Consider the following 16832-nt stretch of genomic DNA (forward strand, 5'->3'; position numbering starts at 1 on the left):
TCCTCCCCCGCCTCCCCCCGCCTCCCCGCCTCCCCGCCTCCCCGCCTCCCCGCCTCCCCGCCTCCCCGCCTCCCCGCCTCCCCGCCTCCCCGCCTCCCCGCCTCCCCGCCTCCCCGCCTCCCCGCCTCCCCCGCCTCCCCGCCTCCCCGCCTCCCCGCCTCCCCGCCTCCCCGCCTCCCCGCCTCCCCGCCTCCCCGCCTCCCCGCCTCCCCGCCTCCCCCCTCCCCCTCCCCGCCTCCCCCGCCTCCCCCGCCTCCCCGCCTCCCCGCCTCCCCGCCTCCCCGCCTCCCGCCTCCCCGCCTCCCCGCCTCCCCGCCTCCCGCCTCCCCGCCTCCCCGCCTCCCCGCCTCCCCGCCTCCCCCGCCGCCTCCCCGCCTCCCCGCCTCCCCGCCTCCCCGCCTCCCCGCCTCCCCGCCTCCCACCGATGCTGTGTGACCTGCTGAGTTCCTCTGGCACATTTGCGCATTGCACAGCATCCTGGCAAACTCTTTCTGCACCCTCTCCAAAGCATGTTTCCCGTGGTAGGGGAGTCACGTACAAAAGGGCACAATGTCAGGATAAAAGTGCGTCAATTTAAATCAGAGATGGTGAGAAATATCTTAAGCCAGACGGTCACGAGTCTGTGGAACCTGTTGCCCCAGGCAGCTGTGGAAGTGAGGTCGTTGGGTGTATTTAAGGCAGAAACTGACCTGTATTTGAGTAGTTGGGGGTTATAGGGATAAGGCCAGGGTTTGGGGCTGAGTGGGAGGATAGGTGAGCTCATGGTAGACAAACGGGCTCGATGGGCCAATGGGGCTACTTCTGCTCCATATCTTGTGAGTGTGATTCACCTGAGGCGACCATAACTGAATCAAGTTACCATCGGTGGGTGGCGAGCGCATGCAGTCTTTCGGCGCTAATGGCTGCCTTCTTGTTAGTGCTGTTCCGCTACCTGAGGGAGGATGGGAAGACGCAGTCCGTGAGCTTCCAGACCCCAGCGCTGGCTGACGGGATACCCCACTCGGTGGTCCTGAGGGTGAAGGGACTAAAGCTGAGACGCCTTGCTGCTGAACTCTACGTCGACTGTCGGCAGGCTGACGCCAGTGATGATCTCCCGGCCATGGCCGCCGGGGTGACTGGCACGGCCCACGCCAGGAGCAGCAAGGCCTTTACGTCACCGCAGGTGAGATGGTGGTGAGGACGGGGTGGGGGTGGGGGGGGGAAACGTTGATTTCGGGTCTTCCCTCTGCCAGCGGGGGTTCCAGCGTGGCTGCCTCCAAGCCACTGCTCGAACTTTTCCAGTGCACCGAGAGGAAACTGGCAGACACGGGAGAAGGCATCGAACCCCAGGCAGGGTAAGGCCAGAGGGTCAGGATCAAACCCAGGGCCACTGAAGCCACGATGTAGCTGTTCTGCCTCCTCCTACCACCAAGCTATTCCATCCTGGGACCACTTTCATGGGCTAAAAAGGGGGAGGGGGGGTTGACTTTTACATAGGTCAAACTTTTGACCTGTGTTGATCAAGGCATTGGGAGCTTGGCCGGCTGGGGTGAGGGTCTACTGTCCGGGCATTGGGAATTTGGATGGGCGGGCAGCCGGGGCGAGGGTCTGCTGTGGGGGCATTGGGAACTCAGATGGGCAGCGGCTGAGGCAAGGGTCTGCTGTCAGAGAGTCGGGAACTTGGACGGGGCGGCCAGCTGGGGCAAGGGTCTGCTGTTGGGGTGTCAGGAGCTCGGATGGGCAATGGCTGGAGCTAAAAGGAGCAGGATTGACTTTTACACGTGTCATATGGAGAACATGCGATTTTTGGGCCAAAGATGGGGGTTTGATTATTGCGTTATCAACAATTGCGAGTATATCCAGTATTTAAAATTTACCTTTTTAATTTGAAGGTATCCATTTAATATGGTCGTGTGTAGCAGGACATGGCGGATAGCTTTCTTGAGCTTTTCCGCTCTCTGATGTCCCGTTTTGCCAATGACAAAGGAAAGGGAAGTGATGTAGGATCACACAGCGACGTCTGCCGGTCCCCCTAGCTCCAGTTTCCATCGCGTCCCCGGTCCCCGACCCTCCAAATCCGCCTGGGGCCTGGTGGGGGAGACCTGCTCCCCACCATCCTCCTCAACCCTCTCTCGTCCTGGTTTCCGCAACACTCTGGGGCACGGGCAGGAGAATTGCACCCCATCCCACTTCCCGGCCCTTCGACCTACCTCTGCACCTGAAGGGGAAGCATAAGAACATAAGAAACAGGAGCAGGAGTCAGCCATTCGGCCTGTCCAGCCTGCTCTGCCATTCAATGTGATCATGGCTGATCTGATAATCGGCTCATCTCCACCGACCTGCCTTTTCCCCATATCCCTTAATTCCACTACTATGTAAAAATCTATCCAACCTTGTCTTAAATACATTTACTGAGGCCTGGGGTGGGTGGGGGGGGGGGTGGGGAGGTGGGAGGGAGAGAGTGAGTGGGTGGGTGTGAGGGAGATTTTCTTGCTCCCTTATCCCTGGTCCTGATATTGCCTGGACCATTCTGGGGGCTGGTAGGGTGATCTCACCCCATCTTGCTCCCCATTCTCTGGTTCTGATTCTCTGGAGCACTCTGGGGCCTGGTGGGGGAGGTATGTTCACCATCTCACTTCCTGACCTCTGGCCCTGTGTGTGTCTTGGGCCTGGTGGGGGAGGTGTGTTCACCATTGCCCTCCTCGACCTCTGGCCCTGTCTGTATCTGGTGCCTGATATTTGCCGAGACCCCAACCCACCCCGATTCTGAGCTGTGAGGCAGCCCCCCCCTCACAGGTGAGCCCCATGCATCGTTCAGTCCCTGAATGCCCAGCCAGTTCGCCCTTTGTGTCCGCAGCAGAATCCCCTCTTACTGACCTGAGCGTCACCTCCTCCCAGGGCTCGATCCAGGAATTGAGGCTGATTCTTGGAGGGACTTTCAGTGACCTGGGAGTGCTGCAGGCCTGTCTCCAGGGGGATGACACAATGAAGAATACAGGTATGATTTAATAGGAGAAATCCTTTTGTCCTTTGGAGAGGTTTCACCAAGTTGGCCTGATGAGTGACTGAATCTGGGACTGTACTCACTGGAATTTAGAAGAATGAGAGGGAATCTTACAGAAATGTATAAAATTATGAAAGGCATAGATATAATGGAGGTAGGAATGTTGAACAAGTATTCATATATACAAATGAGGGTCTCTGATGGTTAGTGGGAGCAGTTTCTCTGTTCATTCAGCGTTCTCGCTGCCCGTGGGGAAGAAGCTGTCCCTCAGCCTGGTGGTGCAGCCTCCAATCCTCCTGTATCTCTTCCCCGGTGGGAGCAGCTGAAAGATGCCGTGTGCGGGGTTGAAGGGGGAGGGGGGTCCTCGATGATTTTGTGCGCCCTCTTCAGACTACGATCACGTCGACAGGGGAGATGGAGACCCCAGTGATCCTCTCTACCACTCTTTTGGCCCCGTCGATTGACCTGCGATCCATTTCTCTGAAGCAACTGTACCCGCACTGCGATGCCGTCGGCTACGACACTCTCGATAGAGCTCCCACAAAATAGTTAATGTGACAGTGGCCGGTGGCCTTGCCCGCTTCAATCTTATCAGCTGTTGCCTGACAAGTGAGGAGGTGTGTGTCCATGATAGGTCACTAGTTGAGTGAACCCCAAGGAACCTGGTGCTCCCCACTCTCTCCACTACAAAGCTGTTGATGTCTAGGGGAGGGTGGCCATTCCTGGTCCTCCTGAAGCCCACGGTCATCTCCTTTGCCTTGTCCATGTTGAGACTGAGGTCATTCCTCTCGCACCGTGTCACAAGATTTCCCACCTCTTCTCATCACTCCTGATGAAGCCAACTGCTGCAAACCTGATGAGACTGTCGGAGCTGGATCTGACGATGGAGTCGGCAGCGTGAACGGGACTGGGGTGAGCGCGCAGCCCAGAAGACAGTCCTCGATGTTCTGCTCCTGACCTGGACAGACTGGTCTTTCCGTCCGGAAGCCCAGAATCCAGTACTGGGTATGTAGCTCCCCCTATTGAGGAAAGGATAGAGACCGGGAATGAATGGTGGTTCACTAATTCCTGGGATAAGCGGATAGGTCTTATTATATTTTAATCTAGACATACAGCATGGTAACAGGTGCTTCAGCCCATGAGTCCATGCCGCCCAATTGACCTACAACACCTGTACGCTTTGAAGGGTGGGAGGAAACCAAAGCACCCAGTGTAAACCAGGATTGGCGATTTTGAGGGAGGCTCGTTCAGCAGAGGGGGGGTGGATGCAAGCAGGGACCTGCCCCTCGACCAAGGAGAGGAGTGGTGGGTGGGGGTCAACGGACCTACCTGTTAACGCCATCTGCCCCTCTGACATCGGACATCAGGGCTCTTTTTTTAAATTGTGTCCGGCGTCACAAGTCGCCACTGACACATGCTAGTGACGGGGCCGGAGAGTCACTAGCTTGCATCGACTTAGATGCTACTGACACGGAGGGTGTGGGGATGGGTCTGATGGCCGTATGGGGGGGGGGGGGGCTACATAACCTTGATTGGGGAGGGCAATGCCCGCAGATGCCCTCCTTTGATGAGAATGCACAATTTTCTTACGGACAGCAGTGAATTCCAACCCGAGTCACTGGCGCTGTAACAGTGTTGCACCAACCACTGTGAACCGGGCCACATACTATGCTAACTGTGCCCCCCCCCACGCTAATCGTGCCCCCATACGCTAACCATGCTACCCGATGCTAACTGTGTCCCCCTCTACGCTAACTGTGCTGAACAGCTAAGGAAAATAGATCAATAGAAGAATGAGGTTTGATCTAACTGAATCATATTGTTACGGGTTATATAAGTATGGTTATGGATAAATATCTCTTTAAAAGAGATAGATTGTGGGGGGTTTAGTGTATAGGTCTCTTCACAAAAGACATCTCATTTAAAATGCAAAAGCTTTGCTGAAGCTCCGGATGATTTTGCAGAGTCAATGGAACTGCCTTGGAAAGAAGTTCAAAGGAGGTGCAAATTGGTACAAGAGTCCAGGCTCAGAAGTACTGATTGGGTTTGGAGCCTTGGGAGAGGTTTTTGGTTTTTATGAGAAGAGAGAGGAAAAAGCAAACAGGATTCTTCTCTGTGAGAGAGGGGAGAGAGGGGAGAGAGGGGAGAGAGGGGAGAGAGGGGAGAGAGGGGAGAGAGGGGAGAGAGGGGAGAGAGGGGAGAGAGGGGAGAGAGGGGAGAGAGGGGAGAGAGGGGAGAGAGGGGAGAGAGGGGAGAGAGGGGAGAGAGGGGAGAGAGGGGAGAGAGGGGAGAGAGGGGAGAGAGGGGAGAGAGGGGAGAGAGGGAGATCAGATCTATAGGAGCAGCTGAGGCTGCAAAATGGCCATTGTTGAATGACCCCGTTTTGAAGATGGGCTATGAGTTCTGAGTTCAGCCTGTTCAAAACCCTTGTAGTCCTCAAAAGTGGAAATGGCTGGCTTGACCATTTCTCCTGAAATAAGGAAACAAGAGGAACTCGGTGGTGACCTGGAAGAAGAGGTTATCATTTGGAAAACCCACGATGGGGCAAGTTTCTTCGGCAAGTCACTGAAGTGGCTGATCGGAGGGAATCAGTTTGTATGTGTCCAACGAGCAACAAATATCTCTCTGAAACCAACAAGAACCTTCCTGAGTGGTAACCATTTCCCTTTAAGCACCAGAACCTAATGGAGATCCATAAATGTTAAATTCTGTGCACAGTATGAGAATTGCCTGACACTGGTCAACTTGGAGAAATGAATGTTTGGACAGTGAAACCAAGAACTTTCCTGAATATATACACATTACATACACATGTGCTTAGAATTAGAAGGGCGTTAAGTTAATAGTAATAAATTTAAGTTTGATCTTGTTTGAAGGAAAATTAAAAGCGATTTTTGTTTAAGTAACCATTGTCTTGGTGAATTTTTATTGCTGCTGGGCTGTGGAGTCCTCTGGGCTTGTAACAATATGTATTTTTAAAATAAAATACTGAGTACAGTGAGAAGCTTCTTTTGCGAGGAGTCTAACATGTTATCTGTAATATACAGCCTGGTAAGGAGCAGGTTCTACTCTTTGTGACGTTTACCCTGAGGCACTTCCGCTCTTTTTAAGATTCTGCCTCAGAGGCCAGTCACTGATTGGCGCCCCTGTGCTGTTTCCCCAGCAGTGGTCGATTTCATGTCCGTGCGCAACGTGCTCCAGGAGGCTGTGGCAGTGGAGAAGTTGGCCACTGAAATCTTGACTGTGGATGAGCTCTTCGTGGTGTCCTCCTTCAACCTGCCCCCTGCACAGGGGGGCATCCTGCTGGGATTCTACAACAATGGGGACAATGCGCGCTACCTGGAGGTGTCTGTGATGGGGAAGATCAACAGAGGTAAGCGCGGGGTGGGGGGGGGGAGAGGAACGGGAGAGTCTCAGGCTGATTGCGGGCCAGCGGTTCTCTCTCTTCCCCCACGCCACTCCCCCCCATCCCCTCTGACCTCCAACCTCTGGGATTGGGGTCGCTGTGCTCCCTCTTCTGGTTCAGATTCCAGAGATGAGAGGGTCGGCCTATGAGGAGAGGTTGAGTCATCTGGGGTCATATTAACTGGAATTTAGGAAAGGGTATCTGATTAAAAACGTATAAAATTATGAAAGGCGAAAATAGGATAGAGGTAGGTAAGTTGTTCCCATTGGTGGGGGACACCAGAACTCAGGGTCAGAGCCTCAAGGTCCAGGGGAGTAGATTTAGGGCGGAGATTAGGAGGAATTGCTTTTCCCGGAAGGTGGGGAATCTGTGGAATTGGCTGCTTGTTGAAGCAGTGGAGGCGACCTCAGTAAATAGATTTAAGACAAGGTTGGATAGTATATATAGTATACTATATATAGTAGGGGGATTAAAGGATATGGGGTAGGTTGGTGGAGATGAGCCAATCATCAGATCTCATTGAATGGACTGGATGGCCAACTCCTGCTCCTATTTCTTATTTTCAAGCCCCAGTCTCTATCCCTCACGTGGTATCCTGAGGATTGGAGGGGAGTAGCGTTGGAAAGGTGGGGTGGGGGGGGGGGTGATGGTGAGACAATGGCAGAGGAGGGATGTGGCATAGAGGGGGAGGAGTGGTGTGGGGATGATTTGGCTGTGGCATTGAGGGAGGAGGTGGAAGAAGCATGGGTCAAGTGACTTTACTGGTGACAAGATGAGTGACAAGTAGAATTCAGCAGGGATCTGTTCTGGGACCCCTGCTCTTTGTGATTTAAGAAAAAAAAAATGACCTAGATGAAGAAGCAGAAGGATGTGTCTAGGTTTGTGGATGATACGAAGGTTGGAGGAGTTGTGGATGGAGCTGAAGGTTGTCGTAGGTTACAAAAGGACATAAACAGGTTGCAGAGTTGGGCAGAGAAGTGGCGGATGGGAGTTCAATCCGGATAAGTGTGAGGTGATGCATTTGAAAGGACAAACTAAAAGGCTGAGTACAAGGTGAATGGTCGGACACCTAACAGTGTGGAGGGACAGAGGGACCTTGGGGTCCCAAATCCATACCTCTCAAGATTGACGCACAAGTTGATTGGCTAGTTCAGAGGTTCTCAATCTTCCTTTCCCGCTCACATCCCAATTTAAGCAATCCTTTACTAATCACAGAGCCCCGATGGCATTGTGGTGTGTGAGTGGAAAGAAAAAGGTTGAGAACCCCTGGCCGAGTTAGCAGGCCAGTGGGTTGCTGAGCTTCATGATTCGGGGGATTGACTTCAACAGTTGAGGGGTCATGTTGCAACTCTACAAATCTCTGGTGAGACCTCACTTAGAGTACAGGTCTTGTGTTCAGTTCTGGTCACCTCATTGTAGGAAGGACATGGAAGATGCGGAGAGGGCGCAGAGAAGATTCACCAGGGAGCCGCCTGGATCAAAAACTAATCTTATGAGGCTGGGTATTTTCTCTTTGAAGCAAAGAAGGATGAGAGGTGACTTAATTGAAGTCTACAAGATTCTTAGAGGCACAGATAAAGTAGACAGCCAGCACCTTTTTCCCAGGGAGGGAGTAGAAAACACCAGAGGACATCTGGTGAAATTGGTAGTGAAGAAAGCAAATGCTATGTGTATAAGAGTAAAGAGGTGTTGATGAGGCTCTATTGGTGAGATCTCATTTGGAGTAACTGTGTGCAGTTTTGGGCCCCCAATCTTAGAAAGGAAGTGATGTTGTTGGAGAGGGTGCAGAGGAGATTTACCAGAATGATTCCCGGAATGCAAGGGCTAATGCATGAGGAGCGTTTGGCAGCTCTTGGGTTGTATTCATTGGAGTATAGGAAAATGAGAGGAAATATCATAGAGACATTTTGTATTTTGAAAGGTTTAGGTAGGGTGGATGTGGGTAAGATGTTTCCCTTGGTGGGTGAATCAAAGACAAGGGGTCATAGTCTGAAAATGAAAGTTATCCATTTAAAACAGAGATTAGGAAGAACTTCTTTAGCCAGAGGGTCGTGGATCTGTGGAACTCAGTACCGCATATAGCAGTGGAGGCCAGATCCCTGGGAGTATGTAAACAAGAAATAAAATATCTCATTAGTGAGGGGATCAAGGGATACGGGGAAAAGGCCATTAATTGGAACTAGTGTAGAGTAGATTTATGGAACAGACTCGATGGGCCTAATGGCCTCCTTCTGTTCCTTTGTCTTGTGAATCTTGTGAAAGTTTAGGAGAGACATAGAAGGGTAAGTTTTGTTACACTGAGAGTGGGGGGGTGGCAGTGGTGGAAGCTGAAACAATAGGAGCGTGTAAGAGATTCTTGGACAGGCTTGTGCTTGAAAGAAAAATAGAGTATTATGAGATAGTTTATATTTTTTGATAGATATATATATATATATATATATATATATATAGGTCAAAACAAAACAGAGGGCCCAAGGGCCTGTAGAGTGCAGTCTTTATGTCGAAAACCACTGTGATGTTGGCCAAGTAGCAGGGTTATCTGACACGGAACCAGGAACAGAACAGGGAACAAGGGAATGGAATTGGTCTCGGATTGGGGAAGTGGGTGACATTTGAATGGAGCAAGCGAAACGCGCTGATTGTCGCATTTTCTCTCTCCCTCCTTCAGTGCTCCTCCGCTACATGAGGGAGGACAGGAAGACGCAGTCTGTGAGCCTACAGAACGCTCGGCTGGCTGACGGGAACCCTCACTCCATGGTCCTGAGGGTGAGCGGGCTGCGGCGCGGCCGCCTTGCAGCTGAACTGTATGTCGACTGCCGGCGGGTGGACTCCAGTGCAGGCCTCCCGGCCATGGCCACCATCCCCCCCGAGGCAACGGACACTGTCCACACCAGGATCAGCAAAGTATTCGGGAGACAGCAGGTGAGCTCAGCACTTCCCCGTCAGTGTCTTGGCATTGATGGGTGGTGTTGCCTTGAATGTCATTAAGTTGAGCTGTGTTGCTTTTTGAATTGAGGTGCATGCTGCTAAGCAGAAGGACTTGGGAGGGCTTGTGCATGAATCGCAAAAGGTTAGTTTGCGGGTGCAGCAGGTTATCAAGAAGGCAAATGGAATGTTGGCCTTCATTGCTGGAGGGATTGAGTTTAGGAACAGGGAGGTTGTGCTGCAACTGTACAAGGTCCTGGTGAGGCCGCATCTGGAGAACTGCATGCAGTTCTGGTCTCCTTACTTAAAGAAGGATGGACTGGCTTTGGAGGTGGTGCAGAGGAGGTTCACTAGATTGATTCCAAGGATGAAGGGGTCGGGCTATGAGGAGAGATTGAGTCACCTGGGACTATACTCTGTGGAATTTGGAAGAATGAGGGGGGATCTGTTAAAACCGTATAAAATTACGAAAGGTGTAGATAAGATAGAGGTCATTAAGTTGTTTCCATTTTTGGGCAGACCAGAACGAGGGGACAATTCCTCAAGATTCAGGGGAGTAGATTTAGGGCAGAGATGAGGACGAACTGCTTTTCCCTGAGGGCAGTGAATCAGAGGGATGTAGATCAGACCTCATTAAGTATACTTAAGATGAAATTGGATAGATTTTTACAAAAGAAGGTGAATTAAGGGATATGGGGAAAAGGTAGGTCGGTGGAGATAAGTTGATCATCAGATCAGCCAAGATCTCATTGAATGGCGGAGCAGGCTCTATGGGCCGGATGGCCGACTCCTGCTCCTATTTCTTATGTTCTTGTGTTCATAAGTTCTACCCTGGCCAACCTTGAGCTGTGTTACATTACATCGGTTTGAGCCACATTACGTTGCATCGAGTTGAGCCGTGTTGCGTTGCATCGAGTTGAGCCGTGTTGCGTTGCATCGAGTTGAGCCGTGTGGCGTTGCATCGAGTTGAGCCGTGTTGCGTTGCATCGAGTTGAGCCGTGTTGCGTTGCATCGAGTTGAGCCGTGTTGCGTTGCATCGAGTTGAGCCGTGTTGCGTTGCATCGAGTTGAGCCGTGTTGCGTTGCATCGAGTTGAGCCGTGTTGCGTTGCATCGAGTTGAGCCGTGTTGCGTTGCATCGAGTTGAGCCGTGTTGCGTTGCATCGAGTTGAGCCGTGTTGCGTTGCATCGAGTTGAGCCGTGTTGCGTTGCATCGAGTTGAGCCGTGTTGCGTTGCATCGAGTTGAGCCGTGTTGCGTTGCATCGAGTTGAGCCGTGTTGCGTTGCATCGAGTTGAGCCGTGTTGCGTTGCATCGAGTTGAGCCGTGTTGCGTTGCATCGAGTTGAGCCGTGTTGCGTTGCATCGAGTTGAGCCGTGTTGCGTTGCATCGAGTTGAGCCGTGTTGCGTTGCATCGAGTTGAGCCGTGTTGCGTTGCATCGAGTTGAGCCGTGTTGCGTTGCATCGAGTTGAGCCGTGTTGCGTTGCATCGAGTTGAGCCGTGTTGCGTTGCATCGAGTTGAGCCGTGTTGCGTTGCATCGAGTTGAGCCGTGTTGCGTTGCATCGAGTTGAGCCGTGTTGCGTTGCATCGAGTTGAGCCGTGTTGCGTTGCATCGAGTTGAGCCGTGTTGCGTTGCATCGAGTTGAGCCGTGTTGCGTTGCATCGAGTTGAGCCGTGTTGCGTTGCATCGAGTTGAGCCGTGTTGCGTTGCATCGAGTTGAGCCGTGTTGCGTTGCATCGAGTTGAGCCGTGTTGCGTTGCATCGAGTTGAGCCGTGTTGCGTTGCATCGAGTTGAGCCGTGTTGCGTTGCATCGAGTTGAGCCGTGTTGCGTTGCATCGAGTTGAGCCGTGTTGCGTTGCATCGAGTTGAGCCGTGTTGCGTTGCATCGAGTTGAGCCGTGTTGCGTTGCATCGAGTTGAGCCGTGTTGCGTTGCATCGAGTTGAGCCGTGTTGCGTTGCATCGAGTTGAGCCGTGTTGCGTTGCATCGAGTTGAGCCGTGTTGCGTTGCATCGAGTTGAGCCACATTACATTTTATCGGTTTAGCCATGTTGTGTTACACCCCACATCCCTCTGGTGGACCCCACATCCGTCTGGTGGACCCCACATCCCTCATTCTAATGAAGAAAGTGTGAAGCAAGTTTTAAGTTAAAAGTCATCGAAGTGGCCAAGGATATTTGACATAAACTGAGAAGATGGTAAGAGAGTGGAGAAAGAATGATGTTTTCAGAAAAATGCCAAGGAAACAATGTTCGATGAGAAGTGGAATCATTCATTGACCAGAATTGGAAAATCACGTTGCAGAATGGGTACCGCAACAGAGGCAAGATTGCTACACGGTCACAAGAAATAAAATCAGACCATATACAATGAAGTGGGCAAGGTCAAACCCAGAACACAATAGAGACACAGTTGTCGGCAGAATCAAACTGCAGGAGTGAGGAGGGAGATGGATCAGCTCATTGAGTTGGTGTCACATCAACACCCTTGCGCTCAACATCAGCAAAACTAAAGAGATGATTGTGGATTTCAGGATGGAGTCAGGGGAACACGACCCAGTCCTCAGCAAGGGCTCAGTAGCGGAGAGGGTCAAGAACTTGAGGGTCAAATTCCTGGGTGTCAGCATGTCCTGGAGCCTCCATGTCGATGCAATCATAAAGAAGGCTCAACAGTGGCTATAGTTTGTGAGGTGTCATGAGGAGATTCAATACATCACCGAAGACTCTCTCAAACTTCTACAGGTGTACCCTGGAGAGCATTCTGGCTGGTTGCATCACTGCCTGCTCCGGAGGTGCCAACTCTCATGACCAGAATAAATCCAGAGCATTGTTAACTCAGCCTGTGACATCACAGGCACCAGTCTTCACTCCATCAAGGACATCTACACGAGACGGTGCCTTAAAAACCAGCCTCTATCCTCAAAGACCCCCACCTCCCAGGCCGTGCCCTCTTCACTCTGCTGCCATTGGGGAAAAAGTACAGGAGCCTGAAGGCGAGCACTGAGCAGCACAAGGACGGCTTCTTTCTCTCCGCTGTCAGATTTCTGAATGATCAATGAACCAAAGACACTGCCTTACTTTTCGTGTACTATTATTTTAATTTTTTTTAATAGTAATGTAAGATGGTTCTAATGTGACACTGCTGTGAAACATTGAATTTCATGCAGCAAAACTGCGGTGATATGTATATACTCCTCTGTCTGTGAGTGGCTGGCCGGCCCACTGATGACTCTGTCCCCTGTAACCCCTCCCCTTGCGACCTGGCCGTAACGGCTGACCTCCTTACCTCCTTTCCATTCATTCGAGCACATGGAGTCGGGCCAGCTGCAATCTAACGTGTATGTATTTAAAGCCTATGGTTCCTCACTCAGTCTTTGGAGTTATTGCTAGTGCTTATCAAAAGCACAGACTTTCATGACTTCTTTATGACAATAAAGCCTGATTCTGATTGTAAAGGTACAGCCGTTTCATGAACAGGTAATATGCAAATCGCATGATTCTGTTGACACTGGTGGTTAAGTGAAGAAACACACAAACATTTTGGAATGCTTTACTCGGTTACAGGATTTCATTCATCATTCTCACAGCCTGCGGGAAGAAGCTTATTCACCGGCCTGGCCATCCTGGTTTTGATGCTCCCGGGCCCCCTTCCTAAGGGTCGTGGGTCATTGATCCTGTGAAAGGATCATTCCTTGAGCCCCATTTAAGCAACGCTGCCAGTAGAGGGCAGGGAGACCCCAGTGAGATCCCCAGCCGTTGAGATGACCCTCTCTATCGACCTCTGGTTCCATGACCCTCACAGCTGTTGGTGGAATCACAGACTGCATGGAGGAAGCGCACAGGAGGGGGAGGAGAGATCAGCTCGTTACGTGGTGTCACAGCAACAGCCTTGAGTTGTCCAATATCGGAGTTGAGATGTTGTGGTGAGGTTGTGTAAGAAATTAGAGTGGCCATGCTTGGAGTATTTTGTCACCCAACTGCTCTGGGCATTTAAACTAGATTTGCAAGGGGATGGGAACCAGAGCCGACAGAGGAGTGGAGGAGGGAAAAGATGATGTTAGAAGCCAATGGGTTGTACGTGGTTAAAATTTTATAAAGTCCACCGATTTCAACACAAGGGTTCTGCAACAGCGAGGCTCTAACCAACCGTGCTACACGATGTTGCTTGGACTTGAGTAAATGAGTTACAGGGAAAGGTTAAACAGGCCAGGACTTTATTCCCTGGACTGTAGAAGGATGAGGGGAGATTTGATTGAGGTATTTACAATTATGAGTGGGAACAGACAGAGTAAATGCAAGCAGTTTTTCTCCACTGAGGTTGGAAGAGGCGAGAACTCGAGGGCATGGGTTAAGGGTGAAAGTTTAAGACAGTGGTTCTCAACCTTCTTCTTTCCACTCACACACCACTTTAAGTATTCCCTGTGCCATTGGTGCTCTGTGATTAGTAAGGTGGTGTCTGGGTGAAAAGAAAAAGTTTGAAAATCATGGTTTAAATCGTACCTAATGGATTCATTATGTGCATGGTTTCAGAACGCCAAAGGAAATGGGCCAATGACCATTTTTCTCAACCAAAATATTTCAGTAACAATTGGGTCTGGAGAGTGATTCTCAACCTTCCCTTCCCATCCACATTACCAGGTTAAGCAATCCCTTACTAATCACAGAGCACCGCTGGCAGAGGGATTACTTAAAGTGGAATGTGACTGGAAAGAAAAAGCTTGAATCTGAACCCAGCAGGTCAGGCAGCATCAGCTGAAAGCAACAGGGAGCTGGCGTCTCGGGCCCGTAACTTTGAATCTGCGTACACCCGAAGAGGGGCTCAGGTCTGAACCGCCGACTGCTTTCCACCGATGATGCTCGGCCTGCTGAGACCCTCCAGCACTGCTCTGCACTTCACCAGACCCCAGCATCTGCAGATCTCCTTATTGGTTTCCCCTTTGACTGACCCGTTGGCTTTGTCCCCCAGGGCTCGCTGCAGGAGCTGAAGCTCATCTTCGGGGGGACACTGACCAAGGTGGAAGCGCTACAGGGCTGCCTGCTTCATGGAGATGACACGCTGAGGAACACGGGTACGAGCTGGCAGCTGGGGTTGGGGGGGGGGGGGGTGGTTTGGTTTTTGGAGCCGAGGATGAAACAAACCGGCTGCCTTTCCTCTTCTTCCCTACAAAATGGTGGAGTTTTACAGCACAGAAAGATTCAAGGTTATTTTATCGTGGTGTAATAAAGCAGAAAATGTGACATTGCCACTCAATTTCTTTTAGTCGACTATAAGGCAAAGATTCGCCGCCAGCCGGTGCCCCTTTCAGTCAGAGAAAGAGAAGCAAAAGAGTCCCTTCAGAGTCACCGAATATCCGAGGATTCACCCCCACAAACCATTGGCAGCCCGAGCTCTAGATCTGAACCCCCTCCCCCCCGACACGATCAGGAAGCCTGGTCCCCCCCCACCCACTTCAGCTGGCCTCCAGTGGCCCTTTGACCACAGTCCCCGGCAGCCGCCTGGGTCCCCTCCAGCCACCTGATGGCCCCGTCACCCGCGTGCTCCTCAGCCTCGGGTGCCTCCCCCTGCTGGTCCGTCGCCGTGGCTATCTCTCATATTGGGGGGGGGGGGTGAAGGGGTGGTCTCCCTGTTTTCTGGTGTCCTGCGTCAGTCCTCCACTTCCCTGGAGCCTGCAACACCTCTTCATGTGACAGCTATTGGAAGGAAAACTGCTCTTGGACCAAGAGGCTTCAGGCTTCTGTCCCAAGGCTGCAGTGGGAAGGGATTTACTTGTATGTAACCATTCATTTTCTTATCTTTTCTCAGTGGATGATGCCAGTTCCATGCTAGGTGAGTGCAGTAACTTTATCAGGGGACTGTTGGTTGCATGTGGTGCTGTGATCATAATGACTGGGACTAATCAAACTCCAGATTCATCAATTGATGGCGATGGAATGCTGGCCGTGGTTCTGAGCCCAGGAGAGGTCACTGGGTCGAAACACAGAAACGCTGGAGGGACTCAGCTGGTCCATAGGAGGGAAAGATACATTCCCGATGGTTCAGGACTGAGCCCTTCCTCAGGGTATGAGTAGGAAAAAAAAGGTATCTGAATTAAAGGCTGGGGAGAGGAAGGGGAGGGGTCCAGAGCAACAGACAAAAGGGTATGATAAGGAGAAAGGAGACGGAGAGAAAGGGGGGGTGGGTAGGAGGGGAGGGAGAGGGGGGGGAGAGGGGTGGGAGAGAGAGGGAGTGAGGGAGACGGGGGGGAAAGAAAATGGGGTGGGGGTTTGAAGGAAACCAGAGAAGTCGATGTTGATGCCGTCTGGTTGGTGGGTGCCCAGTCGGAAGATGAGGTGTTGTTCCTCCAATTTGCGGGCGGTCTCAGTCCGGCAGTGCTTGAGACCATTGACAGACATGTCCCAAGGCAATGGGACGGGGAATTGAAATGGGTGGCCATTGGGCGTTATTGCGGCGGCCAGAGCCGAGGTGCACAACGAAGCGATCTCCCAGTCTGCGGCCAGTCTCTCCGACGTAGAGGGGGCCACAGTGGGAGGACCGGATGCAGATCCACTTGGAAGGACTGTTTGGGGTCCCGAATGGTGGTCGGGGAGGAGGTGTGGGAGCTGCAAGTCCAGCTGAGTTCCTCCAGCATTTCTGTGTTTTGACTACAGTTACAGCGCCTGCGGATTTTTATGTTTCACGGAGATTACTCGGTGTTCGTTCAGTCACCAATAGTTAGTTATCCAAGGTCTGGAATATTGATCCGGTAGCAGGAAACCAATGGTGACAACCGAAGAAGGCATTTCAAGTCGATAATTAAATCTGGACTAATAAGAGACTGCAACTGGAACATCAATAAGAATCTGACTGGTTTAGAGATGCCTTTCAGGGCCCCTTGTCTGTCATTCGAAATGCGGAGCGTCCAGATCATGCTCAATGGGTTAATTCCCAAAAGCCTCCTCAAGTGACCCAGCCTTCTGCTCATTGACCCTGGGGTTAGAGAGAGAGAGGGAATCCCCCGCAGGGTTAGAGGGGGGGGGAAATCAGTCAGGGTTCCTGCTCAGTGCCCCCCCCACCTCAGGTGAGGTGTCCATCACCCAGCTCTCCTCCCCAGCAGTATTACCTGTTGTGGGAGGGGGAGAGCACAGATTTCAGCACCATTCATTCTAAAGTCCAACGAGTACAGACCAAGAGCTGTCAAACGCCCGTCATATAATAACCCTTTCAGAACCATAACTATCTTTGCGAACGTCCTCTGAACCCTCCCCAATGTCAGCATATCATCTTAAATGAGGAGCCCAAAACTGCTCATAATACTCTGAGGGAGGTCTCACCAGTGCCAGTGCTTGTAGGTCCTCCCGGTGCATGGGTTTTCTCTGGTTTCCACCCAGCCTCCAAAAACGTACAGGGTAATTGGGAGTATTTGGGCAGCATGGGCTCATGGGCATGAAGGGCCTGTTAACGTGCTGCACGTTCTGTCATGACTCTTCACGGTGTCTGACGCTCCGGACAAAACAACCTGAGTTTGTCCACATTCGCCCCA

General features: G+C 51.7%; 1 protein-coding gene across 1 annotated transcript in view; it reads left to right on the forward strand.

The window, feature by feature from the left end:
* LOC138765405 (thrombospondin-3-like) overlaps positions 1–16832 on the forward strand; it is a 60355-nt gene that overhangs the window by 3559 nt on the left and 39964 nt on the right. Inside the window, 6 exon segments of the mRNA XM_069942447.1 lie at positions 918–1162; positions 2878–2977; positions 6150–6356; positions 9058–9311; positions 14279–14381; positions 15116–15139. Coding sequence (XP_069798548.1) covers positions 918–1162; positions 2878–2977; positions 6150–6356; positions 9058–9311; positions 14279–14381; positions 15116–15139 — 933 coding nt within the window.

Source organism: Narcine bancroftii, chromosome 5, assembly GCF_036971445.1.
Source record: "Narcine bancroftii isolate sNarBan1 chromosome 5, sNarBan1.hap1, whole genome shotgun sequence".
In the NCBI taxonomy this organism is placed as follows: domain Eukaryota; kingdom Metazoa; phylum Chordata; class Chondrichthyes; order Torpediniformes; family Narcinidae; genus Narcine; species Narcine bancroftii.